This window comes from Oculina patagonica, chromosome 8 (genome assembly GCF_052425735.1).
Source record: "Oculina patagonica isolate OP01 chromosome 8, crgOcupat, whole genome shotgun sequence".
NCBI lineage: Eukaryota > Metazoa > Cnidaria > Anthozoa > Scleractinia > Oculinidae > Oculina > Oculina patagonica.
Window position 1 is genome coordinate 29,648,340 of NC_135765.1, and position 27,856 is coordinate 29,676,195.

Here is a 27,856-nt window from a genome sequence, read left to right on the forward strand (position 1 = left end):
GAAAAACTTTTTACTTGCTCTCCGTGTGCAGTGGAGTCGACTGGCAGTGTTTTGAGCGTTCGCCCTCTTCGTGTTCCTCTTCCTCTTCCTCTTCCTACAGAAAACTGCCCATAATTGCTCTTACTTTTTTCATCTTTAGCAAATATTATAAATCATTTCCAGTTTTTTTTTTATCTTGTCTTTATTTACTCAATTTCCATTTGTTTATTTTAAATTAAAAGAGTAACCGTTTTAATTGCTCTTACTTTTCATATTTTGCAAAAATTCTAAATACTTTCCAGTTTATTATCTTTGTCTTCATTTACTCACTTTCCATTTGCAAATCTTTAATGTCCCGATTAAGTGCCGTATAAATTTCTCTCCTTTTCGATAGACATGGTACTTGAAGTGGCTTTTATTTTCTTCTAGATGGTTTTGATCCAACCGAGATTGTTGATGGAGTTCGTCAGCTCTACAAAGTCCGCGAGGGATGGCTCGCTCCGTTTCCGTGGTGTGAAGAGTTTCACTTTCATCTTGATGATATTTTCACCAGACTCAAAGTGGTCAGCAGGAAGAAAACAAGAGGGACAGCGACATCTAACACTGTTAACATGTCTGGGATCTTTAAACCCCATGAAGAATGTCCACAACCCAGAACAGTGTTAATTGAAGGAAAACCTGGTATGGGGAAGACAACGTATTGCAAAAAGCTTGTTTATGACTGGGCTACAGGAAAACATGAAGCAGAAGATTGCTTTCCAAGGTTCGAAACTGTGTTGTTGCTGAGGTGTCGTGATATGAAGTCTGTTGATGATCGCCTGCCTCAAGAAGGTGTGTTGTTGCTGAAGTATCTACAGGAGGCCATTGGTGATCAACTTCTACCTCAAGATGTTGAAGAAGACGTCAAAGAAAGATTCTTCAACTTCATTAGCCACAACCAGTCTAACGTATTGCTGATACTTGATGGATTAGACGAGGTTCCAGCGAAAAACCTACCAATTTTTTCCAAAATCATTCAGGGCAAAGTACTTCCAAAGTGTCGCTTGGTTGCTACGGCACGGCACGAGGCTGGAATAAAGGTACGAATACAATGTGACACCCTGCTGGAGATCGAGGGGTTTACCGAAGAAGATACACGGACGTTTGTTGACAAATATTTCAAAACCATGAAGGATTTGGCCGACAAGCTTTTGTCCAAGCTGACAAATGATAAAAACCTAAAAGAAATGGTAGCCAATCCTCTGAACACTGCACTTCTTTGCCTCGTTTGCGAAGAATATCAGGGAGTTTTTCCAGAAAGTAGAGCTGAACTATACCTTGAAATGGCACATTGTGTGCTACGACGATACATACAAAAAAGAGGCTTATCCGAAAGCAACGAGAATCCCATTGAAGCTTACAAAACTCAGTTGATACACCTTGGCCGGATAGCTTTGAATGGCTTACGCGACGACAATTTGGACTTTGAGGAAAGTGAGCTCAGAAAATATTCAGTTGACTTATCTGGATTCGGATTTTTGTCAGTTCAGCAAAGAGCCAGCAAACTAAGACCGGGCCGACGTTTCAGCTTTCTACACAAGAGTTTCCAAGAATTCTTTGCAGCATTTTTTCTGTGTTGTCAGCTTCTCGACAAAGAAATCAGTACCGAAAGCTTAGCTGCTGACAGAAGATACCTCTATTATCTGAAAGAGGTGCTTAAATTCACATGTGGCATGATAGCGACACGTTGTGAGGAGACAGCAGAAGCTCTAGTCAAGAGTTTAACGACACAAGTGAACCATGAAGATGAGGTTGACTGCTTTTCGGTTGTATTGGAGTGCATTAGAGAATGTAAAAAGGAAAATAGTGATTTTCATTTGAAATTGGCACGTGTGTCTGGTTCATTGCTTAAACATAAAGCTTTTAGACTCAGAAGGACAAATGGCGCTGACGCTGTTGTTCTAGCTGAAGCACTTAAAGGGAATTCAAGTCTGACAGTGTTGAATTTGTATAACAATAATATTGGTGCCCAAGGTGCTACTGGACTAGCTGCCGCATTACAAAAGAACGCAAGTCTGACAGAGTTGGATTTATCTCTCAACAAAATTGGTGACCACGGTGCTACTGGACTAGCTGAAGCATTACAAGAGAACAAAAGTCTGACAAAATTGCATTTGTATCTCAATGGCATTGGTGGGCAAGGTGCTACTGAACTAACTAGAACATTGCAATTGAACGCAAGTCTGACAGAGTTGAATTTGTCTTGCAATATTATTGGTGACGAAGGAGCTACTAGAATAGCTGGAGCATTACAGGAGAACACAAGTCTTGCAGAATTGTATTTGTCTCTCAATAACATTGGTGACTATGGTGCTACTGGTCTAGCTAGAGCATTGAGAGAGAACACAAGTCTGGCAGTGTTGAATTTGTCTTACAATACAATTGGTGATGAAGGAGCTACTGGACTAGCTGGAGCACTGAGAGAGAACACAAGTCTGACAGAGTTGAATTTGTCTTACAATAAAATTGGTGACGAAGGAGCTACTGGACTAGCTAAAGCATTACAAGAGAATGCAAGTCTGGCAGTGTTGGATTTGTCTTTGAATATCATTGGTGACCATGGTGCTACTTGTCTAGCTGCCGCATTTCACAAAAGCGCAAGTCTGACAGAGTTAAAATTGTGTCAGAATATCATTGGTGACGATGGCACTAATTTTCTAGCTGAAATGCTGAGAGAAAACAAAAGCCTGGTAGTGTCGGAGTTGTCTGGCAATACAATTGGTGACGATGGCGCTACTTGACTAGCTGCCGCATTACAAGAAAACAAAAGTCTGACAGAGTTGGATTTGTATGACGATAACAATGGTGACGTAATCAGTAAACTCTGCTTGGAACATGGTAATCGTGTTTTTTCACTTTTGAGCACCTAAAGCAACAATAGAGACTCATATTTCAGTTTACGTAATGAACCTCTTCTCGTATGGTGGTTTGAAGTTTTTAACTATTTTACAGGTTTCGTCTTTTTCATAAACTCTGTTGTATCATCCAGCACCGCGTCTTTATACGGAATTTAGAAATATAATTGAGTGATCTGCGTTCTTTGTAGCCACGAGGAATCCAAAAAAATTTATTATCTTTCACACAAGTTATAAAAGTTAGCGTTTTTCTTAATTAGTGATTGCACAATTGATGTATTTGAATTCACTCGAAAACAGGGTTTCTGTCTTTGTAATTTGTGAGCAAAAATGTTTTCTTTCCTCAAATAGTATCTAGGTTCCGGATTGTTTGCTAACGCCAAAATAATGGTGAACACTCCAAAGCAAGGCGGTAAAATTCAATGATTCTTTCCCCGCTTAAATAAACAAGTAGAACGTTTTCGATGACGCGCATCCGGGTTAACGGGCCTCTGTAGCATTTAGTGGGCTCCTATAGAAAAAAATGCCCGCTCAGATTGTATTGCGCGCATACAACGGCTATATTCTTATAAACATTATAGCTACGTGAATTCTCTACCGAGATGGTATTGAAATTGAACTCGAGTCGTAGTAAATTGTTTTGAGTAATATCGCTTTTTGTTTTGAGTGAAAACAACTTCAGGGTAATTTTTAACTTGTAATAAATGTGTCTTAGGCCTAGGTTTTGTAACAGATGTAAATCGCAATGAGTGGTTTTTCTGTTGGGTCCCAGTTTTGTGTCTCTCTTTTAACCTGGCATTACCGAAGTAACGTTTGATTCATTCATGTTTTCTTGAGATATATAAAAGATATTTTTTTATTTGAAAGGTATATCCTCGTTATTCGTTGACAAATGAGTAATACTTAGAGAATGTATGCCACAAAAACCTGATAGCTTTAACAGTCGAGTAAGAATTTTCGGTTTAAGATAACATAAATTATATGTGTGTGCAAGAACCGTAAAACAAAGCTACAATTAATCTTGGACAATGCTGATAAAGACAAATTAAAAATTGATCTTACACCCGCTTCCGCCTTCAATCAATTATTGTTGATCTCAAAGTCCGGTATTGTAGATAATGTTTTGCTTCTATCACGATTTTAGCTGGCCATGCCTCAAGTGTTCAATCAATAAAATTGTATTTGGAACAGAAAACACGTAAAGACGATCGCGTTCAAAAGAACGTGGTATCCTACCAAGGTCTCGCTCGGCTGGCTCTGGTCCTATTTTTTCCTCTTTACCCCACTCGGAAGCCTGTTCGAAGGCCAGTTCATGATTCATTGTTTCATTTTAAAGGTATCTTTTGTCAAATAACTAATAACCGTGGTATTCCTGGTCTAAAATACTATTAATTCAAAATTCAACCACCGCTATGTCCTTTTTGTTTGTAAAAATATAAGAATACAATCTGAAAATATGACGTTAAAACATGGATTCTACTCGAGTTGACGCAATAAAAACAGGCATTGCACCCGCTCCGGACTTCAATTTATTTATTTTTTTGGCTCGGCGAAAACAAATAATTAAAACAAAACAACATTGAATGAGTGAAGGAGAGGTGGGCTATATTTACGAAAGGTCACTGTGAATCTAAATTTGTTTCGGCTAATAAAGTTCGATATTGCCCGTTTGCCTTAATTTCTTTTGATTTTTGCTTTCCTCGCCAAAATGATTCAAGGAATGCAATTGTATTGCATTTGCATAACGCAAGCTGTTTCCTCAACCCATAACCCTCCCCCCAGAAATCTTTTGTCAAGACCATGGAAAATTGGCACGGTGGAACAGTGGCGTGATTTCACGGAGACGCGGTCGCACATTGCAAAAGAGGTACAATGTAACAGAGGTACAGTGGAACAATGAAACAGTGGTACGGTGGTACGGTGGAACAGTGGCATGGTTGCAGGGAGGCACAGTCACACAGTGCAAAAGAAGCGCAATGTAACAGAGGTACAGTGGAACTATGGAACAGTGGCACGGTGGAACAGTGTCATGATTTCACGGAGACACAGTCACAAACACAGACACAGAGCAAAAGAGGTACAATGTAACAGTGGAAGGTACAGTGGAACAATGACACAGTGGCACTGTCGAACAGACGCACAGTGGAACAGTGGCAAAGTGGGGGGAACAGTGGCAAAGTTAAACAGTCGTAGTTAAACAGTGGCAAGGTACAATAGACCAACAGTGTCACCGTGACACAGGCATTATGGAACAGTGGCACAGAGAAATGGTGGAACAGAGGAAGAATGGACGTAAAGTGTTACAGTGGAACAATGGGCGATCAAAACAGTGGCAATGAAACAGTGGAACAGAGCAACGATGGAACACTTGCGCAGAGGCACAGTGCCAAAATAGAACAGCACAGTACAGGGAATCATACTGAGAGTAGAATAGTGCACAGAGAAACAGTGGAACAGATGCATAGTGGAACAGAGGCACAGTGAAACCGTAGCGCAATCGTACAGTGGTACAGTCCTAGGCACAGTGGAACAGACGCACAGTCGCAGAGTGGGGAAATGGCACAGGGGACGTAGAGGCAAAGTGTAACAATAGACTGGCAGTATAGTGGAATATAGTGGCACAGCTGAACAGAGGCAGAATGGAACAATGACACGGTGGCATGGCGGCATAGTAGAAAGTGACACTTTGAGCAGGGGCACAGTGGAACAGTAACACTGTGAACACGGACTCAGTGGAACAGCGGCACAATGGAGCAGAGGCAGAATGGAACGGAGTAACAGCTGCACAGTGGACGAGTGGCACAGTGGAGCAATGGTATAGTGAAACTGTGGCAGCGGAAAAGTTGCACAGTCGCACAGAAGAACAGTGGCACAATGAAACAAGGGCACAATAATATAGTGGCACAAGGAAAAAGAAGAAAAATGAAACAGAGGATCCGCAGCACACTGAAACATTGGCGCAGAAGAACGGTGGTGTGGCTTCTCAGTGAGACAGTTTAACCCGTGTAACAGACGCACAATTTTGGAATATAGTGGAACAGTGGAAGTAATAGAACAGCGGCACTGTGATACAGTGCCACAGAGCAAAATTGGAACACTCCCACAGAGGCACAGATAAACAATAGAAAAGAAGTACAGTGGAACTGAGCCACTGTACAACAGTGGCACAGAGAAACAGTGCCAGAGAGACACAGTGGCAAAGTGGTGCAGTGGAACAGCGGCACAGTGAAACAGATGGAACGGAGGCAAAGTGGAGATAGAGGCACAGTAGAAAAATACAATATAATGCAGTAGTACAGTGAGAAGTTGCATAGTAGATCAGTGAAACAGTGGCACGGAGAAACAGTTGCAGAGAGACATAGTGGAACAGTGGCACAGAAGAAGAGAGACACAGTGGCAAAGTGATACAGTGGGACAGTCACACGGTGCAATAATAGAACAGCAGTACAGAAGAACAGTGGCACAGAATAACGGTGGCACTGTGAAGCTGTGACACAGAGGCATAGTGGAACAGTTATACAGCGAAGCATAGGCACAGTGGCACTGTAGAGTGGAATTGTTGAACTATGGCACAGTGTAATTGAGACAGTGTCACAGCGGCACAGTGGAACAGTTGGTCAGTGACACAGGTAGAGTGGCATTAAAGAACGGAGGCACAGTGGAACAGAGTTAAAGTGGCATCGTAAAACAGTGGAGCAGTGGTACTGATGAATAGTGGTTCAGTGAGACTGTGCCACAGTGCAGCAGGCACGATCATGCAGAAGCACAGCGAAACGGGCACACGGAAACAGTGGCGCAGAGTCACAGTACAGTGGAAAAGATGCACGGTGCTACAGTGAAGCATTTGCACAGGAAAAAGTTGTACAGTGAACCAGTGGCACAGTGGAACAATAGCACAGCGGAGCTGCGGGACAGAGGCACATTGGAGCAGTAAAGCCGTGCACAGTGGAACAGTGTTACGGAGGCACGGTGAAACTGAAGCACGGGTCACTGAGGCAGAGTGGCACAGTGGAACGGAGGCACATTGAACGGTTTCATAGGGAAGCAATTACGCAGTGGAACAGAGGCACAGTGGAACAGAGGCATGGTGAACTGAGGTACGGTAAAACAGTGGCGCAGAGGAACAGTGGTACAGCACAGCAGTGGAATAGTGAACCGTGTCACAGTGGACAACTGGCACAGCGGAACAGTGGCTTAGTGGCATGGAGGCAGAATGACATAGTGAAACAGGGCACAGTGGAGCTGAGGCTCAGTGGAACAAACAACAGTTAAACACAGTTAAAGTGGAACAAAGCACACTGGTACAATGACACTGAGGCGCAGATGGCACAGTATAACAGTAAGAAATTGGAACGGTGGCGTGTGGGAAGAGAGGGACAGTGGCACAGTGGAACTGAGGCAAAGTGGAACAGTGGCACAGAGAAACAATGGCACAGTGGAGCAATGGCACAATGGAAATTTGACAAAGTGGAACGATGGCACAGTGGAACGGTGGCACAGTGGAACAATGGCACAGTGGAACGATGGCAAAGTGGAACAGCGGCACAGTGGAACAATGGCACAGTGGAACGATGGCACAGTGGAACTGAGGTACAGTTGAACGACAGTGAAACAATGACATAGTGCACAGTGGCACAGGGAAACGATGGCACGGCGGAACGATGGCATCGAGTGAGAGAGTCACAGGGAACAGAGGTACAGTAGAACAGTGGAGCAGAGGGCAAACAAAATAAGATATTGACCAAAAAAGTTAAGGTAATATATCGACGGAACAATAGGTTAGCTAAGATTTCTTGTTTTTAACTCTGTTAACGATTTGGGGTTCTAAGTTTGTTTTTATGATAAGTCGGTGATCGTCCACATCCACATTTTTGTATAACAAACTTTTACTGATTTTTAATTTCATTTACTTACTTTGTAGTTAACCAGGCCGTACTGGGAAAGTATTGCTAGAGGTCTTTCCAGTTTACGGACCGAGCGTACATTACTGATAGGTCTGGCCATGCCTATAAGGTAATCATAGCACGCGTTAGGTACGTGGGATAGGTGATGGCTGGAGGCAACCGAAGAAGAGAAAAGTATGTTCCAGTTAATAAAAGAAATATCAATCTGCAGCCAGGATGTACAGAAATTTTCTTAGATACAGTTAACTAAATTTTAGGAAAATTTTTTTTAATTTCAACTGAGTACCTGCTTTTAATAAATATTCGTAGAAAATTTTTCTCATACAAAAGTAAAGCTTTACCTGAAAACCTCCGATATATGGTTTAATATGCTTAAATTCCTTTCATTGTAGGCAAGTGTAAGAAGAATTTGTTTGTTCTGTCTTCCAGAGAACGATGTCGTTAGATTAGAGCAGTAGCTGCGTTTTGACCAACTACAAATTAAAGACGTTCGCATAATGAAGCATCGCTTGCGCCTTCAAGGGTTAGTGAGGAGACTCTCAAGTGGGCTGTTAGGCTTAACAACTATTTTGCTGACCAACGCAAGAAACCTGACTATAGGTAAGAATCACACCAAAATCAGGCCTTACTTAAGAATCAAACCTTATTTCAATACCTTCAGTTTTCCTGATAGACCACAAAAGAAATGTGTACACACAGATATTTTTAAATTATGCTCTGTTGCAAAAGACAGAAATTGGGGATTTGGTTTCTGTCAAAAAGATAACCGAAAAAATTAGTATGATATATCTACTAAAAGGAAGGCAAACTTGTCAAAACCGACGGGATAAACTCAATACTTAAATAGAGCACAAAGATCAATCATGTCGCTTTTATTTTTTATTCATCTTGTTATCATTTATATCAGTAGTATGTCATTGCGCTTAACGAATGCATGAATCCCAGCTCGTTTCTTTCACCACTATTTTAGGTATGTTTGGTTGCTGTTAATGTTGTTGTTTTTGCCTAAGTAAACACGTTAGAAACCTTAACATCATTTTTACTACATGCAATGTTGTAATCAACGTCCACTTTTTTTACTAATTCCTTTTAAATTTGTTATAGCTTGTACCTGCCAGTAATTAGACGAATGTGGAGAAAGGGCAAAATGACAACCATAGCTGAAGCAGTCCTCCAATGCACAGGACACTTCGCCACTCACAGACGTGCAGAAAGCACGAAGTAACGGCAGGCCGCATCCAACTGCTCCCGTTGTTGCAGAAGTAACACGACGACGGCAACGTGAACGAGAACGACACCACACAAAAGATTTAATGAACAGAATAATAGCTCTGCACGTTCGTTTGCAATCCTAGTACATTTTTTGGCCGTTCTCTGCAAAACAACAACGTGAAATGACCAAGTTTTGCGTATTTTGGAGAACGTGAACTTTCCTTTTTCTATTTTAGGTTGAACGCTCTCTCGACATATTCAGCTAGAGCTGGTTCCTAAGCAAATAGATACACCGAATACATCTGGATAATCGCTAGATTTTCGAGTAAAATATAAATTCATTTTTCACTGGGCGTTGTCCTCGACGTCGCCGTCGTCATTGCTTAAGCTCCCTAATGAACAACTTACAAACGGATGGACTAAGGATAGCAAAAAATCAATACAAAGATAAAAAAGAAACTGCCGTGTATCGTCACTGATGAATCCTGTGTGCCCCAAAACCCTGGAGCTTAATGACATGTACTTTATGTAACCATGTAATCAACGGTTACTTTTTATAACTATGCTTGTATTCTATACAGTAAACTCCCGCTCATAAGAACCTACATTTGTACAAGTCAGCCGGAATAGGTTCTTATATATCGTGTATTTAGTGGGAAATCGGGCTGTTTAGGTTCCTAATGAGGTTAACGTTCTTATTTATTCAGCGGTTTAAACTGTTTGCGACTGCTCAGCATACTACTTTTATATCATTTATTCAGCCGTGTCATAGAAACTACTATACTAAATCATACAAAACCCTGGGAAATATAATACATTTTCCGCCGTTCCACTTTGAGCCTGCCTTAAAATACTACAGCACATCTTAGTCATCTTACACTGAAACTACACGAGAGCTGGATTTTTAGATACAATCCCTGCGTTCGAATTAACTTAATTTGACTGAGCTGATCTTACAAATAAGAACCTATTTCAAATGGGGTCTAATTTCTTAAGTTCAGCCTGTATATTATTAATCCACTAGGATATTAGAAGCGGGTGTTTACTGTACTGCTGAAGTACTCGTTACTTAAACGAACCTCTTTCCACTAGTTACTAACTTTATCGTCACAAGATTATTTTGCTATCAGTGTTTATGTAATGTTTAATAAACGAACAGGAGTGTTTTATCAAGTTTAAAAATTTCACGCGGCCAGAATGTATGAGAACGCTTGCCACACAGACTACTAGTGCCACTTTACCACTGCGCAGCTGCAGTTATGTTTCACTTTTTGCACCTTGCCACTATTGTACCACTTCACTGTGTAATTGTGCTATTATTTTTAGGGCTCTTTTAAGGAGGGTGGGGACACCCGAGCCAAGTGGCCCATACTGCCGGAGCTTATCCCGGTTTTGATAGCATTTAAGCGATCAGAATATTTTTATTCCCCCTGGATGCGATGCTAGTTCATCAGGGTACCCCCTTCCCCTCCCCCAGCATTATTTCGCGGGTACCCATTTATACACCTGGGTGAAGAGAGGCATTATGAGAGTAAAGTGTCTTGCCCAAGAACACAACACAGTGACCCCGGCCAGGGCTCGAGCTCGGACCGTTCGTTACGGAATCCGGCGCGCTAACCATTAGGCCGGCGCGCCTACCTGAAGGCCTCTTTAGGTAAACTGAAAAGGGAGCTAACGTGATAGACAGGGATTCGACGATTTTGACTTTATAACACGTTTCTAGTGATCAGCCAAATGAGGTATTCCACTAATAAACTACTAGGAGAAAAGAGGTAACAGCCTTGCAATGCTCTAAAGTTTAATAGCAACATCGAAAGGAGGCCATGATATCAGAACCTCTTGAAAACATTAAGGTTTGCGGTTGTACAAGTTTAAGGGTGAAATATTCGACAATGCTAAACTACCGATTAATAATAATAATAATAATAATAATAATAATAATAATAATCAAATCGAAAGGGGGCATTTGCGTTGCTTAAATGAAAGCCTCGCTGCAGTACGCATCTATTTTAGAATAACCTCTTTAAGTAAACTACTGGCGCCTCTGAGCTACTGTTGCGGTAATCTCGTTCCCAGGACCTTTCTACTTCTTGACTGGGTCTCTTGTGACAAGTGCATGTGTAGTCGCTCGACGCAAATGTTCCTTTTTGATTTTATTTATAATCACGTCTCAGAAACGTGCAGATGAACGAATAGGGAAGCTTCCTTGCGGCATATAAATATCTGGGCAACTTAAGATTGATAGTGTTAAAATAGAACGATTTGAGCCCCTTTCATTGAATTCCCAATAGTGGCGCACCGGGTAACTAAATGGAATCATTTCAGTTTACAAATATGCAGGCTAAGATTTTAACTTGGGGGTTTATTGCAGTATATTTTCAACGTGCAAAACCACTTAACTCCTTTAAAACCAGCACAAGGGTTTTTCATTTTAGCGAGCTGTCCAGAAAAATTCACTGATGTCACAGATTATAGCCCTCCGCGATGCGTGACATCAGGAGAATAATTCTATTTTTAGGAATTGACGTGACATTTTTCGTCACGCATACGTTGCATTCTGCTTGAGTGGTTTTGATCTCGTGATCACATCGAAAAACTGATCTCTTCAGACAACACTCTTCTGCTCCGAGAGCTGCTTTGTGGTTTTAAAAGATTCACGATACATGAAAGCAAATAACGAGTCCATAGGTAAGGAAAGACAATTTACTGAGAGCTATTGAGTTCGCGTGACTAGACGAGAGTCACATTTTTGTCGGTACTTTAGTTGTTAATCATGGATGTTCGTTTCATGCAGCAATTCAGGACCGCATTTGTACATTGTTGATGGCTGCGAATCGATTGCAAACGTCGAAGTGAGTGTAATTGAGGCTCTAAGAGAAACTTGTACGTTCAAGGTGAGCAGGATGTGTTTATTGAAATTATTATGAAACATAAAACACATTTGTGTGTGACGAATGGAATTCCGTTCGGCAGTGCTTAGCAAAGGAAGCAGACAAAGCTGTTTAAATTCCTAAATTGTTTTATTGTCAGTAGAGTTTACTTCAATGTAGATGTATAGTGACCTATCAGTCAGCCATGAGCAGTTCGAATTCTGTCCCGAGTATAATGCATCAAGACGAAAAAAAGAGCCATGCGATCGAGAATATCATAACCGAAAGCGGAAGTGAAATGTGATGTCATTAGACAATCGCTGAACAAAACTAGCCAGTGATCCTTTAGAAGCAAGTAAATAAAAACAAAAGCACACCAGCGATCGTCAGGAAAAGTGTGATCATTAGGATCGACAATAGAAATAAAAATGTTACCACGTAATCGGCAGCAAACGTCATCCGCCTTGATGATTTGTATTTTCTTGACAACGCAACAATTACTGCAGAACTTATGTCCGGGGTGTGTTTTATGCATTAAACTTGACTCATCGATCAGACTCAAAATGCCTACTTTATTGTTGTCATTGTTAAGTTGTATTTTGATGTTAAATTCGAGAAATACTTTCTTAAACGCGGAGAAATTAAAAGGTAAACTCAAATGTTAACTGCATGTAATAGTCTATTTGCATTATATACTTGAGGAGTGTGTAACTTCTAGCGCGTGTTATACCTTCACTTTTACTGTTATGTTACTCAGATTTATTGATAACTGGAAGATCCTTATTTACTGTCAGTTCCCTATTCGAGTCCTCAGTTACCAGGTCAAATGAAATAATATACTTTATACAACGTAGGTGTAGAAACAGCAGAGAACATCATGAGAAATTAGTATTCATGATCACTTGAGTGGCGTTTATATTGCATATAAGATAGGTTCCTCGGGACGAAAGTGCATAAAACTGTGTAAAAAAGCCCAAACTTCTTAACCTTACAGATTTAAAGATTTTAACTTATTATTGTTCTTTGCTTTGATCAACATTTTTAATTTTGAAGATGCTTAAATGTAACATGTTAATCAGATAATACTCAACTGTTAATTTCCATAGCTATAACTCCTTGCTGACTGACTGCCACTATTTTTTTACGAGAGACTGAATTGAAACAACTGAATTAAAAGACAGTTCATTCCGCAAGGTAAGAAAGTTTCATTTCAAATTTGATCGGTTTAAGCATTTTAATGTCTGGAATGTGCGTTCTAGTCTTATTATGAATAGGTTATATTTAGTTTGGCATAATGGAGTAATGTTTTTAACGACAACGGTGGAAAACTTTTGCTTGCCGCTTTTTTATTAATTTGTCCATGCAAATACTGATCTGTCGAACACTTGATTTACTATCCCTTTTCATTTGTCAAGATGAATAATTCTGTTTTTTATCACGGTTTAACTTAACCATTCAATCCTAAATTTATTCAAAACGGGCTCAAAGACGGTATGCAAGAATAAGCAAAAACAACGGCTTCACTGTAGTGAAAGAATAAACAAGTTAGACACAGACAGTTTAACATGCGAGAGAGTTCGAAATAGAAAACTTCTACTTTGCAAAATGTGAGAGAAAGAGCAGTGTGCAGCCTGTTAGGGTCAGTGGAGGCTCGAGTTGCACAACAAATGAGTCTGACAAGAGAAGAGAAGAAAATACGAGAATAGTATTTTTATGAGCTATAACCAATGCATGGTCAGGCTTTTACATTCCATATTTACTGGTGTGTAACTTCTTGATCATAATTGCCTTGCAACTGTTAATGAATTCATCTCAAACTCATTTTCAAAATGGCAAATAGCAGTTGTATATGATCTAATACCCGATTCCCTCTATAGCGCTTGCCTGTAGGGAATCACGGTAGTTGTATTCATCAAACCATGCGCGAGACTCAGCAACGATGCGCTTTAATGAGTCTCGCGCATGGTTTGATGAATACAACTACCGTGATTCCCTGCAGGCGCGCGCTATAGAGGGAATCCGGGGTATTGTTAAATGTTAAATGTTTTTATGGAAACCAGCTCAATTAGAGTGTGTAATTTGCATTCGCTACTTTGACTTGATTGTATTAATAAGATATAATTCATAATGGTATTGCACCAAATTACTTGTTAAAAAAAATACCGGTACCGCATAATATGTCTCCAGTAAGTGAAAGTAAGAAGTCAGATTAAAAACGGACACATTGTTTTGATATTTTCTGAGCATAAATTGCTTAAAAATTGATATTCCTAATTAAAATAACACATTTACGCACTGATCAAGTTTGTGTTTCAACAGTTCCAAGTCCTTAAATTAAATAATCAATGTTGTTGTTGTTGTTGATGATGATGATGATGATGATGATGATGATCTAACAAATTATCAATTTTCTTTTCAATTCTTAGGCTTGACATACATGTTTATAATTTCATAACTGAACACTGGCTTCATCTGCAAGTGTTTCGTCGTTGTTCATTATAGAGATTGCCAGCACTTGGGGATAAGAAACTGCATGCAGAGAAATAAATTGTTAAAAAACATTACTGTCTTTTTGAGTTAAGGTAAACAGCATTCTGTTGTCATATGCATTTATAAAGTTGGTAACTGTGTAATTAATTACTACTTACATCTTCTTTAGCTATGATCAGACTCCTTTTTTGTAAACCCAGATAGGACCATAATTATTTCGCGATCCGCAGGCACAGTTTAGCTGATGAAAACCAGAATAACAAAAGCAAAGAGAAAGTTACTAAGATAAACCAAATGTAACTTACAGTGTATATACACCTAATTGCAATAAGGTTGTCATAGAAAAAAGGAAAAAAGAAATTTATTTGTACAAATGGCCTCAAAATGCTTAAAAATATGTATAAATCAATTAATTTTGTTACAGTGCAGATAAAACTCGTGAAATTTCTGTAAATGCTACCAGTTATGAAACTGAGCTAATTAATTCCTATTTACCTTTTTTCTTTTTTACTTTTTTCTATGACAACTTTATTGCAATTAGGTGTATACAGTTCATGTACTAACATTTCGTCAGTTCATGGCTTCAGCTGCTCCACCACCAGTTGCATCCACCAAAGGCTGCATTCATTATGTATCCTACAGGGGGGGGGGGGGGGGGCAGAGGACTTTAGGGGGGTTCTGAAATTTTTAGAGCAAAAAAAGGGGGGATATGAAAATTGTTTAAATATGTCCTGGGGGGATGCTTATTTTTTGTAAGTTTCTGTCTAGCTTTTGTAGTAGTTTTAAAACGTGAAAAAAGAAATGATAAGTACAGCAGCTTCTTTCAAGAATTGTAGGCAACAAGGGTACCTCTATTATTCTGAGAGACTATAGTACCTATTTTGAAGTTTTTTTTAAGTAGTGTGCCTGCCTGTAGATGTTATGTTTCGATACAGTATAGAAAGTAAAACATCTAAAATGGAACCATTTAATGCAACCTCAGAAAAACTATAAAATAAGGAGAATAATGGCACATGTCGCACTTGAGAGGAATGATGCTGAACGGCCGGAAAACGAGGGTGAAGAGGATGGCGACAGCGGAAATGAATCCGTGGATGAGTGTGATAGTGAGTGATGATGATGATGAGGTTGTTGCTTTTGTCAACGAGAGTGACAGTGAAACGCAGGTTCCTGTCAATACTCCTGGTAGTACTGGTACTCGAGCCGGCAGGCTATCTCGAATTTGCGCTACTTAGACTGACTGGCATAGGTATGACATAAACAGTCAAAGCACTCTCGATGTTCTTATTAAACATGTCTCTTGAAATTTCAAACATATGTAGTGTACTATTGGGGGGGATATAAAAAAATGGGCCGCTGAAAAAAAAAATCCTCTGTCCCCCCCCTGTAGCATACCAGACCTCTCAAGTCTCACGATTTTGTCGTGAGACTCACGGTTTTCACTTTAATCCCACGGCCAAACGACGAGACAGGCAAATCTCACGATAAACAGAGGCACAAGCTGAAAAGATGCAATTTCTTGTATTATTTCACTTTTGGCTTGCTTAGACGACTCTTGCGCCAAATTCTGTGCAAATCCATAGTTAAACTTAAACAAACCAAGCCGTTCGGTTCCGTTTTCATCCGTCTGTTCGCTGCCACGCGCTGGAAACACAGTCCATACCTACCATATATAGAAGACATGTTCCAAATTACGTCATCATCATTACCAGTCCCTCGCATTTTGATTACGTTTTTTTTAAATTGTTTAATTACTATTATTATTATTTTTTAATTGCTTATTAAGCTTATAAGCAGGATACAAACACTTTCTCTTAATTAGGATATGTGTTTACTTGGTTTTGTCTACCGGTCGATCAATCTCCAGATTTTTTTACATCCGTCTCCAGATTTTCAGTGTTTTAAGGTTGAGAGGTCTGCATACATAATGAATGCAGCCAAAGAGACGACCAACTACGCTCGGTTGTGTCGCCTTCTGGTGGATGTGGGATCCCAGGCCTTGAGAGACACCTTTGATGGGATACACCCTCCAGCGGGACTGCATCTTATTTTAGCACGTAATCCAGCACATAGAACACTACAGATCTTAACAGTCTACTGCATGAAGATTTATATCTTCAACACTAAAATAAATAAAGTTAATTTTCTTCTCATTTAATGTTACAGGAATTCACCGCATCTTCACAGCAACAGTTTTATGTTGTTAATGTCTTGGAGTTGATTGCGAAAGAGGGGTTATTTTGGTTTAGGGGGAACCTTCTTACGTTCAAGGTAAGCTAGACAATTGACGTATTTATTCGATTAAGCGCCCAACCTCGAATAAGCTCCCACCCCCCACCCCACAAAAAAACTTAAGTGCACAAGAGGAGTATTGATTATTGAAAATTACTACTAAGAGACTTTACAGAAACTTTCAATGAACAGTTAAAATTCTGCTTTGGTACATCTTCACGTTTTGTTATTATTTGTTGTTTTGTTACAAAAGTAAACTTACTATTTGCTGAAAGTCGTGAAAATTTAATAAGCGCCCAGCTCGAATAAGCGCCCACTCTCAAGGTCCAAAAATTTAATAAGCGCCCAGGGCGCTTCATCGAATAGTAGTCCTATAACAGCCAACTACATGAGATTTTTATCTCAAACGCTAAAATTTTCGTCTAATTTGATGTCATACAGGAATTCATCGCCTCTTCACTGCTACAGTTTTGTGTTGTTGATGCCTTGGAGTTCGATGGAGTTAATTACAAACGACAGACGTTAATTTGGCTCGGTGAGAACTTTCTAAATTTCAAGGTAAGCTGAATGCTTAGTTCTCAAACAGCCTAGTGCATGAAGGTTTTTATCTCCAAAGCTAAATGAAGTTTATGTTCGTCTCATTCAACTATGCACGGATTCATCGCCTCTTGTCAGCCACAGTTTCACGCTGTTGATATCTTAGAGTTGATTGCCAACGAAAGAAAAGGTCGAGAGGGAACTTTCTTACCTTAAAGGCATTAAGGTCGCGCAGGACCCTGGAGATCATTATGTATGTATTTATTTAAAGAGTAGGCACGAACTGCGACGACTGAAGCCGACAACAAACGAAATATTCATGACAATGTTTTTCTTAAAGTTCTTTGTACAAGTAATTGCACGGTATTGTTCTCAGCTTTGCGTACCGTGCGCTGAAACAAAGCGAATTATCATAATTAGATTCACTGCTGCGAATATAGCACACGTCGGTTGTAAACATTGACTCGGAAGGTCTTTGGAAGCGGAAAATCCTGCAATTTTGTGTCCAAGTTTTCTTTGCCGATATAGAATTTCAGGAGTTGATTCGCGAGGAACATGAACTTGGCGCACCCTATTGTGTTATGACAAGAGCGAATTTTGAAATTTCGTTCTCAAAATGAAGATAGAACGTTTCAAAGTTTAGATTTCACATTTTTATTCTCTTAGAAGCAGATAACTTCTAGCAGTTTTTGAAATCGAAAATTTCGTTCTTGTCATAACACAAAAGAGGTTATGATTCATCACTAGGTTATATAATCATTTAACTCGGTGCGCTGTAGTAGCCGAAAACTTGGACACAAAATCGCATTATCTGCAGTTAAACTTTTAAGAACCTGTAACATTACAGTGTAAACGGTCATCTCTCAGTAAAAGGACAATCATGATGTAATTCCATCATCCCTTAATATCCTTGAAAAATTTTAGAGAAATCGATGTTCAAAATGTAGCGAATTAAAGCTTTAAAAGATAGCACTCCGTCAAGAAATTTGGCTAATGAATTTATTAATGAGCAAGGGTCCTGCGCGACCTTGTATTGATGCCTGGAATGCTATTATTAAACCACAGGCTTACCATCCTATGTTCGTGAGGTCACAGCATGCCCATATGAATATTCAAATTTCTTCACTAATTGCTATTGTAAATATTTAAGCTTTCTAAAATCGGCTTTTACGACTCGTACTTGTAATAAAATAAAGCAGAAACATTTTCCCATTGTTTAAGTTTGTTTTTATGCCGTTTTCTTGGCGATTTGTAGCGCGCGAGAGAGCTGTTTTGGGAGTTTAAGTTTTCGACTCGTGTACTGAATACAAATATTTACACAAGGCGTGCAACTCCGACATCGACAATCCCGGTACCGTCTCTGGAATGTAGCCGAAAAATCAAACTTCCTCGACTCGCTTTCATCGGAGATCCCGGTCATCGAAAGAACAGTCTTCGAACTATAGTCTGGCCCAATTTGAATGCAATCAGTTCGTTCTGTGGTCCTTTTAAACTAGATGGAATATCAAATTAGGTCGTAAATTTGCCGATTTACAATGATCTGTACCACCTGAATGGACAATTTATGCAATTTTCACCGAAATTGGTCAATTTTTGGCCTGTGCTCTCCCCAGAACGAAAAATGTGATCCAAGACATGACGTCCTCTGGGCCACCCCAAAGAAAAACTTCGGAAATCACGATGGCGAAACCGAAAACAGCGCGAGCTGGAAAATTAATTTATACACGCGATTACGTATACATATTCAATACATTTCCGCATATGCAAAAACGTGATCAGGCGGGAAAGTATGTCCCAATATGTACCGCCTTCTCCAAATATTAAAAAATTGTGGCCTTCAACGGCTCTTCTGCCACATTCGTTCTGTTCAGATGTCAGCTCTGTACAGTATGGGGCCCAGTTCTCGGCCGGGTCCAGTTCTCGGCCACTTTGTGTTCAACGCGTTTTTTTCACGCCACAGTTGAATTAAAAGAAAAAGTTATTTCCTTCAAACGATAGACTGATTCTTGTGCTCTTAGTATCTTGAGTTTGATCTTTCAACTCGCTTTAGAAAGCTCACACGTCGAGTTTATGCGAAGGTACGTGAATTTGTTTTTGTCGAAAACTTGTTTGTTTACGGCTCCTTAAAATTCATGGATGTAGTTAAATTCGTATTTTGCAATATTGTCCGTGAGCCCCTACCAAACGAGCTAATTTTTGGCACGTAAAACTTAGAATAATTCAGCTTTCTGCTTAAGTTAACTTTTTGTTGAACCGTTGTATATTTTGGTCTTAATTTACTTCGACATTTTTTCGTGCAAACTTTTGCGTATTTGCCAGTTCTCGGCCACCCTGCTCGCTATCACAGTTTAGTGCTTTTGTTTTTAATATAATCTCATATGCTGCAGCAATAATGAAAGAAAGAAATGTTTTAAATATAAAGTTTAATTAAATGTCTAAGTTTTGAGCTGACTTTTGTCTTTTCTATTATTTCTACAACACCTAACTCTTTCAAGACCTTTTAACTGCAAAATAAACCATCTAAATGCATTGGTCACACAACGTAGTTTTGCGGGTTTGCCAGACCCTGCACATAGGCAAGCAACTAGGCGCGTTAAAAATCTTCTTTTCCAAAGTGAAACAAAGTCTCATAAAATAATTTGGGATCGACATAACATAAATAAGTTTACAGAGTGATTTTATGACTGTGGAAATTAATTGAGCCTTTTTATACAGAAAATTACGCACAAGCTTTTTGGTGGCCGAAAACTGGGTCCGGGTGGCCGAGAACTGGGCCCACAAACGGAGCTTTTATTTTTATTATTGCTCGGGCAAATTAATTATTGACCGGTCGATAGCTTCACAACAAAAAGCTGAATAATGTAGAATACTCTGGGCGAAATTTTAAATTATTGCAGTTCTTCTGAGGTAAGAAATACAAGTTAACGCCAAAAGTGGCCGAGAACTGGGCCCCATACTGTAGTCATTATTTGCGTCACATTTTCAGTTGAAAACAATTGATTGACCAGTAAATCCAATTACAACACAGCCGGAGAAAAATGTGGTCAAATAATACATAAACGTGACAAGAGTAAAAAAGATACGGGTACATTTCAAAGCATTTCGTGCAAAACAAAACAAATTATGCGTATTTTCGACAACGTGCCACAACGTGCAAGTGTACATGTGCACACGCTGCGACAACGCTATTTTCGCTCATTTTGTCGCTGCGATCTGTCGCAGCACAAATATACTTATTTCCGAAATTATTTCATTATCATAAGATCGGCACTCGTTGTAAAAGAACTGTTATCGCCTGAGCAACTGTCTAGATCATAGAAAAACGTTACGAGCATGAAAGAGGAAATGGAAAGTGAAAACTTACTCTTTGTATTTGTCATCGTGAGTGAAATTTTGATATTTTTATAGTTTCGAGTAATTGCTAGAGTTTCGTGATCATTGTAACGAAGATAGTTCGTTGTTCTCCTATATGGTTATAATATGCTCTAAGCTGCAAAACAGTCCGTGAGGAACTTTGAGTGTATTGGAGAGAGATGGCCTCGCGAGGAGCGCGAACATTACTCGGGAACTGTCACCAGCGCCTCTTCCGCTATGTTTTTCCTTTCTTTAGCGACTCACAAGAGACTTTTTCCCGTCCAGCATGTTGCAACGTTGTTGAAACATGCGTAGTTTCACGTGGTCCTCACATTTGTTTCAACAGATGCTGGGTAAATCCGTCGATCAAACTATAACGGGACCGTTTCATTTAGTTGCGTGACAACTGAATCATCTTAATTTTCATTCAGCAAACTTTAAGGCCCCGTGAAACCGTCCACACTAATCCGGATAAATTTGAAAACGAAGTTTTCGCCCCGTAAAGTACTAAACGAATAAAATGTTTTCCGTCCACACTCTCGTTTTCATATCGTTTTCAATAATTTCACCATCCACACTAATCCAGATAATTTTGAAAACGTAACGTGGTCAAACGTGGCATCGGCCTTAGCACCGGCCGAAGAGAGTTGTAGCATTACACAAGCCAACCGCAAGCCCGAGTCAACCACAAGTCAAGCCAAAAATAGGATTTGCTGGTTGGAAAAAAAATATATATATATTTTTATATGAATATATATTGAGGAAAAACTAGCCAACAATTCAAATTCAATGTACCAAGACGTTTTCATTGCTGTTGAACTTCAAGTGACGTTGAATGAAATTCAAAACACTTTTGGTTTTTGTCGACTTTTTTTCTTTTTTCCTTTTTTTTGGGGGGGGGGAGGGGAATTGGGGGTATCCTGAGTATTTAAAATTGAAAATAAAATTCGCGGGTTCCCTTAGGGTCACTCATAAAAGTGCTTTATTTATTGTAACTCTGTTCCTTATTACTTTGTAGCAACATTCCTGAATATGGTTGATCACAATGTCTGGGGCTGAAAGTGGAAGCTTAAAGGATGGTAATGGCGACCCACCTGAGGTCGATATTAACCTTCCAAAGCTGTGCGACCTTCCAGCAACTAAAAGCTACCCAAGTCTGCCTATAGACATTCTGTTGGTGACTGTTAAGGACTGTGAGTTCTTAAGTTGCTATGCACACTTACGAAATTCATTTAAATGGTATTTTGATGGTCTGGGTTACGTTTACTTTGGTAATGCGGTTAACGACCAAGATGCAGATGTGAAAGTTGCATTGATGAGATGCAATGAAGGTTCAACTGGTCCTGGCAGCTCTTTGATTACCTTGAAAAATGCTGCCACTGTACTGGGACCCAAGGGAGCCATTTCTGTGGGATGCTGTAGTGGTCTAAACCAAGAGAAATCCAAACTGGGAGATGTGGTGGTTTCTGCAAAGCTAACAACATATGCCTCCAAGATTGTCATGAATGATCAAGAACAATCCACTGGCACAAGGAGTCTTGTGAGCCGACGTTTTCTTCAACTAATCAGACATGTGGCTGACGGTTGGAAAGCACCTTTGAAAATCCCTGAAGAACGAGACGTAACAGTACACAGGAATGGCGAGTTTTTGAGTGGCCCAGAGAAGGTTAATGCTGATTGGCGACGAAAAGAGCTGGTTCATTCCCACCCCCAAGCGATGGCAATTGAAATGGAGGGAGAAGGTAAGATTGGCTCGTGTTTTATTTCTTACTAAATTAAGTAACTGACAACAAGTTCCTGACAAAAGTACCAAACTGATTGGTGTGACATACACGAGTCCCTCACTTACTGACTACTAAATCGAATAGAAAAGAAGACATGCACATATGATTCATGTACATGTTCATGTATTCCGAGGCAGAGTTTGGAAGTGCTTTGGAGTATACCATCAAACTGAAATTCGACAGGGATGCCTACTGTCTCCTCTTATCTTTTGCTTGGAGATTGCATTGACGGGGTAATGAACAAAAGTCATCGATGGTTCCGCCGCTAGGGAACCATATAAAGACGCGAAAGAAGTGCTTCCCAAACTTCATGAACGTTGTTAAAAATTCACGAGTACCTACATATATACAACTCAATGTGCAAAAGGAGCAAATTTTCTATTTCGTTACGACAAAAAAGCTCTTTAAACCAGCGTCATGGAGAAGTTTTTCGCTTGCACGAACACAACGGCCCATCCCGAGCGGTCAAGTTGGCTCAATCTTGACCGCTCGGATAGCCAATCACAGAACGATATTTGTTTGCCTTGATAATGCGTGCTAGTGGGGTAGGCCGTGTGCTTAATCGAGCAATAATGAACTCAATTATTCAATAATAGCACATTCGATTCCTTGCATATTCTGTGGTAAGCAGAATGCTGCAGATGAACCTGCAGTAATAGACAAGTGAAAAAAAATTAGCTGCAGTTCTTTTTTTCTGTTTGTTCCTGTTTGTAAGTGCACTGGCTCACTGCTTATTCACGCACTTTGCTGGGTAACAACTCAATCAAAGGGCGCGAAAATTCTCTCATCTTTAAGTCACTCCTTATCCCAAAAATGTCCTTTATAATTGTTGCAGGTCTCTTTGCTGCCGCATTTGACGTTGGTATTGAATGGCTTATCGCTAAAGGTATTGCAGATTTTGCAGACGGCAATGAATCAGTAACTGCCCCATGGCAAACTTTTGCAAGTGTGATGGCAGCGTCTGTTGTTTTCAATTTTTTGAGTGATGCCAATGTTTTCAGAGAGTGGCCCCACTTCCAAGGTAATTATAATTATGTGGGAGAAAACTTTCAAGAAAGGGATTTTTAGATTTACTTTTTGCGCCATGTCTGTCTGATTTCCTGTTCATTTTCCAAGCAGATGCTAAGTAAAGCTTTTTGATATCCAATTATTTTACAAATGTGATTAACGGGATAGTCATTTGTAGGATCAAGGTGACAGTAACAACATAGAGCTGTCAAGAATGTTACGGTATTCGTCAATTAGCAACAGAAATTAATAAAAAATAATACAAGTAATTTAAGTGTAAATACCAAGCTTAAAGGCCTGGCTAAACTAGGAAACATTGTTGCAGAAACATTGTTCCTTGCCGTGTTTCGTAGGTGGCTAAACTAGCGGGAAGAAAGCAAAATGTTTTGCTTTTCGGGTAGCTAAACGAGGAAACAATGTTGCGGGAACAAAGTGTGATGCACGCGCATAAACAGGTCAACATTGTTTCCAGGGTGGCTAAACTGGGCAACGTATGTTTCGGAAGCAAATTTTGTCTCCGGGAAGCAAAAATGTTTTTAACTTGAGGCAGAAACATTTTTGGTTTCCGTGAAACAAAATTTGTTTCCGCAACATATGTTTCCCGCGTGGCTAAACTGGGAAACATTTGCCTCCGCAACAATGTTTCTGCAACAATGTTTCCTAGTTTAGCCAGGGCTTAAGTGTGGTATTACGTCTATGACTAAAATGAAACTATATCCAACGTTAAACCTCCAATAGAGGACACCTCCTGTAAGCGGACACTTATTCATGGCCCTAGCCACATGCAAACACAATATAATTAACCCCCCCATATGCGCGCGGACACCTCTTCTAAGCGTGTACTGCACTTACGATTCTGATTTACAACTGAACAGGGAAAATGTACATTGATTAACTAAATTCAGGTGAAAGTTAAAATGAATGAATGACAAAATGACGCCGAAACGTCATGTTCTAGCGTTGATATTTCTTTTAGAAAGTTAAAATGTTTCCTCATAAACATCTATTTCTGTTTTTCATGAAGAGCTGCCTAAACAATGGAAGGACGAGAAACGAAACACCGAGATTAAACTTGGAGAGGTGGAAGGTATGTGTTAAATGTTTGCAAAGTGAAATAGAGACATTAAGGAAAAAATATCAGGGCACCTTTGTGCCAAATGTTTTCTCGTTTTCATGTTACCGAAAGGCAAAACAACAACGTTTTGAGTTTTAAGTAATATTGTATCTGAAATATAGCTGGACAATTCTCCCGGGACTTCTGTAACAGACTTGGTATAACATTAGTTTCTGTTCACCAGGGATTCAATAGAAACCTTTCCACGGCAATCAAAAAATTCACAAGAGTGTTTAAGACACGAAAAACGGACGATCCCAAAGTAATCTTTCCAAATCACCAAAACCAGTTTCCCAAAACTGGCCAAAAACGACCGTAAAGGCATTTAACTTAATTTTCCTAGCCGGGACAGATGTGGAACACTTTGTGACGCTTTTTTTATCCGCGGACGACACACCCTACCGACGAAGAAAAAACCTGATTAGGGGACTTGTTGAAGTCTACCATGACCTAAGTTCCATAAGGGAGGGCAAAAACTTAGTAGGACCAAGCCTCAGGATACAGAGGAGTTTTCCATGTAAAGAACCTTACAGATCATTGCTTTTCTTTTCGCTATAAAATTTTCAAAATGTTATAAATATTAGCTTTCCCTTCCAACTAACTTCGTCTTTCGTAGGTGAACTTTGAAAACAAGTCGGAGCGTTTCGTGAATCTTTCGTTCTTAGTGGACAGTAGACGCAGCGCCAACTTTCCTTGATTGTCAAACAGATTCCGGCTGAATACCCTGTTATTTCTATTTTTACTTATTATTAGCCCTTCTAGGAACCAAGGTTGCTTCCTATTAAGCCAAAATTCCAAAAGTTTCGATTGCAAATTAAATGGAATTGTCCGGTCCAGGCGGCGAATTTCCGGAACTTTGACCGGTCGGTCCGAAATTTACCGTTTATTTTGACAAGCCGTTCTTTGACTTACTTCCGGGTTCAGTACATTCTCACAGATGCGTGACACTAAGGAAACGAATTAAAAATGGAAAGGGCCGTTCCGCTCGGTTGGCCCGGTTTAATAGGAGAATGTAGAGCCATTTCAACAGTTTGTCCGACGGGTCGGCCTGTGAAAACGAAAAGCACCTTATATCTTGAATATGGTTTTAATCCTCAGGAAACATGAAAGACAAACTTGAGCAGGTGGAAAATCAAGTTAAAAATGTGAGCGAAAAGATAGACAATTTAAGGGATGCACAAGGAACGAGCCAAGATGCAGGTTAGTTTTTTTACGTAAGGTACAGGTCGACGATAGGTTGTAACGTGGAATTATTTTGCACGGGTTGCGTGCAACATAAAATCAAAGGCTCCAGCTGTGAGCCAGCTCATAAATAAGTTGGATTAATCCAGGTTTAATGCATAACTAATTGTTTAACAGAATGAAACGATGAAGCGATTTAAGGGTTATTCAAGTACGAAATTCAAAAAAGGGATGTAGTATCCCTTTTGTAAGTATGTAAAAGGGATACCATTTTCTATTGAAGGTAAATGAAAGGACAGGGTCAACGTTTCTGTCAAAAGTGTCTATGAAAAGGGTCAAGGATTCGACCTTTGGTTGGAGTCTCCCATAGTTCCCCCACCTATTCCTGGTTATTGTGAAACCATGCTAAATTTGAAATATGTCATTTTGAACCAACGGTGTATACAGCTTCTTCAATAAACGTTGTCGGTCAAAGCTAAAAGCTAAAAGGCAAGACCATATGGCGTTCTGGGTATTCACTACAAATTTGCATATAAGCTTCATTAAGCATCATCGCACGTGGAGAATTCACGAGTTTGTTTTTTCCTCTCAGAAGGACTTTCTGTAGCTTTACCTTCACTGTCGCTTGGTTCTGAGTTTTGAAAATTCTTCTTAAATTCAGTGTAGCTAAAACCACCTTGTTTCACATGTCTGAAGAAATAGAAAACGTGCAAATTCGCGTTTGTCATGTCATTATACAGTTGCCCTCTTCTTCTACCCATACTGCCTTTCAGTCTTGTCTTTAAGCTTTGATCCGGACAACGTTAATTGAAATAGCTGTATACTAGTCAATCAAAATATCAATTATTCAAAACATTATTGTTCATTTTAATCTTTACTTTAAGTTACTAGTATACAATAGGTTGTTGATAGATGTATCAAAATTGAGCGGTCCCAAGAAAGCCTACATGTAGCTTGTGTTTATGGTACTTCTGCCCACAAATAAAACTGATGATAAAAATGGTTAATTTTAATAAGGAAGTGTTTTCATGAGAAAACCCGCACCAGCGCGTTTTCCATTCCGGGATGACTACTTGATTTTGTATCGCATTTACATGCAAGAAGAGATGAATCTGTTTTCTCCCCATCGCATGTCCAACCTGATTACGCCATCTGGGACCATCTTGGATTGACAATCCGGTATGACAATTTCTGGTTGTAAATGAAACGTAAGCCACAAAAGGGAACCGGGGTGAACTCGCGCTGGTATGAAAGTTGCAAACACCCCCTAAGACAAATCCTTTTCAAATTCACTAATAATTCATCAAGTTATAACAAAGAAAATCATAACCGTTTATTCGTTTGTCTCACGATAGAATCGCTTTGAGATGTTGATCGCGACGTTTCGACTGCAATACTGCTAGTCTTCATCAGGCGATGAGGTTGATTGTTTACGCGTCGCTATTTATGCACGTTGGTTCGCTGTGATTGGTGCATTACCTCATCGCCTGATGAAGACTAGCAGTATTGCAGTCGAAACGTCGCGATCAACATCTCAAAGCGATTCTATCGTGAGACAAACGAATAAACGTTCATTACCTATCTTACACCACGATGAACAATATTCACATCTTTAATGACAAAATCATAACCGTAAAGGAGGTTTGGATAACCGGTAACAGAATTCTTGTTATCCGAACTGAAAGAAATTTTATGGTTCCAAACATTTATATTTTCTTGTTTGATATAGCTACCGGTAATTCTATTTATAGCTAATGCACGATTACAAAGCCTCTTGCACAACCGAACGAACGCTGATGTAAAACAGCCGGCTAAGTACTGTATGCAATATATGTCATGTATTGTAATGTATTTGTAACGAAATGTTTACCTTTTTATAAAAAATACCTTTAATCCTCAGACAAAATCAGAAACGACCTGAAACAGATAAAAAGTGAGATAGAAAACAAGAGCGACAAAGACACTTCGATGGCACAAAGAGAAGAAACTAAGGATGAAGGTCAGTTTTAAATGAAGTATGAACATTTTAACAGAGTAAAAAAAAGAGCTAATCCAGCAAAAGAAACGTTCGGTCATAAGGGACGGATCTTGGAGGGGGGGGGGGGGATAAAAAAGTTTCCTCTGCAAACTTTTTCTTTTAGTTTATGCACCTCTGCAAACATTTTTTTTTTTTCGAAATTCTTACTACTTTTTAGTGCAGAATGCACTATTGTGATGGTTTGGTGGGTTGGCGTCTGCTAAACCCCTAAACCACTAAACCGCTAACGCGGTGTAAACTTTTAATCACCAATTAATT

The 27,856-nt window shown here is 39.6% G+C and overlaps 2 protein-coding genes and 1 long non-coding RNA gene across 6 annotated transcripts in view; all 3 read left to right on the top strand.

Annotated features, from left to right (window-relative positions):
* The window catches only part of LOC144664011 (uncharacterized), a 98,588-nt gene that overhangs the window by 63,001 nt on the left and 7,731 nt on the right, over window positions 1-27,856 (top strand). The window lies entirely within an intron of this gene.
* Window positions 1-27,856, top strand: part of LOC144664006 (uncharacterized) — a 358,501-nt gene that overhangs the window by 4,920 nt on the left and 325,725 nt on the right. Inside the window, exons 1-11 of one of the 2 annotated variants that reach the window (XM_078525109.1) lie at window positions 11,545-11,677; window positions 11,784-11,883; window positions 12,966-13,053; window positions 14,286-14,441; window positions 16,516-16,620; window positions 17,023-17,139; window positions 21,491-22,214; window positions 23,092-23,277; window positions 24,289-24,351; window positions 25,477-25,578; window positions 27,461-27,559. The exons of the other annotated variant lie outside the window; for it this stretch is intronic. Coding sequence (XP_078381235.1) covers window positions 21,518-22,214; window positions 23,092-23,277; window positions 24,289-24,351; window positions 25,477-25,578; window positions 27,461-27,559 — 1,147 coding nt within the window. The 5' untranslated portion in view covers window positions 11,545-11,677; window positions 11,784-11,883; window positions 12,966-13,053; ... (2 more) ...; window positions 17,023-17,139; window positions 21,491-21,517. Of the gene's footprint in view, window positions 1-11,544; window positions 11,678-11,783; window positions 11,884-12,965; window positions 13,054-14,285; window positions 14,442-16,515; window positions 16,621-17,022; window positions 17,140-21,490; window positions 22,215-23,091; window positions 23,278-24,288; window positions 24,352-25,476; window positions 25,579-27,460; window positions 27,560-27,856 lie in introns of those variants that run through there. 2 annotated transcript variants of the gene reach the window in all.
* On the top strand, window positions 7,202-10,262 carry LOC144662439 (uncharacterized). 3 transcript variants are annotated; one of them, XR_013572441.1, is made up of 4 exons: window positions 7,202-7,628; window positions 7,795-7,886; window positions 8,207-8,377; window positions 8,882-10,262. It is a non-coding gene; the product is annotated as an uncharacterized LOC144662439 (long non-coding RNA). The 3 variants fall into 3 exon arrangements; XR_013572442.1 differs by having other exon boundaries at window positions 7,202-7,568; XR_013572440.1 differs by lacking the exon at window positions 7,202-7,628 and having other exon boundaries at window positions 7,637-7,886; window positions 8,882-10,261.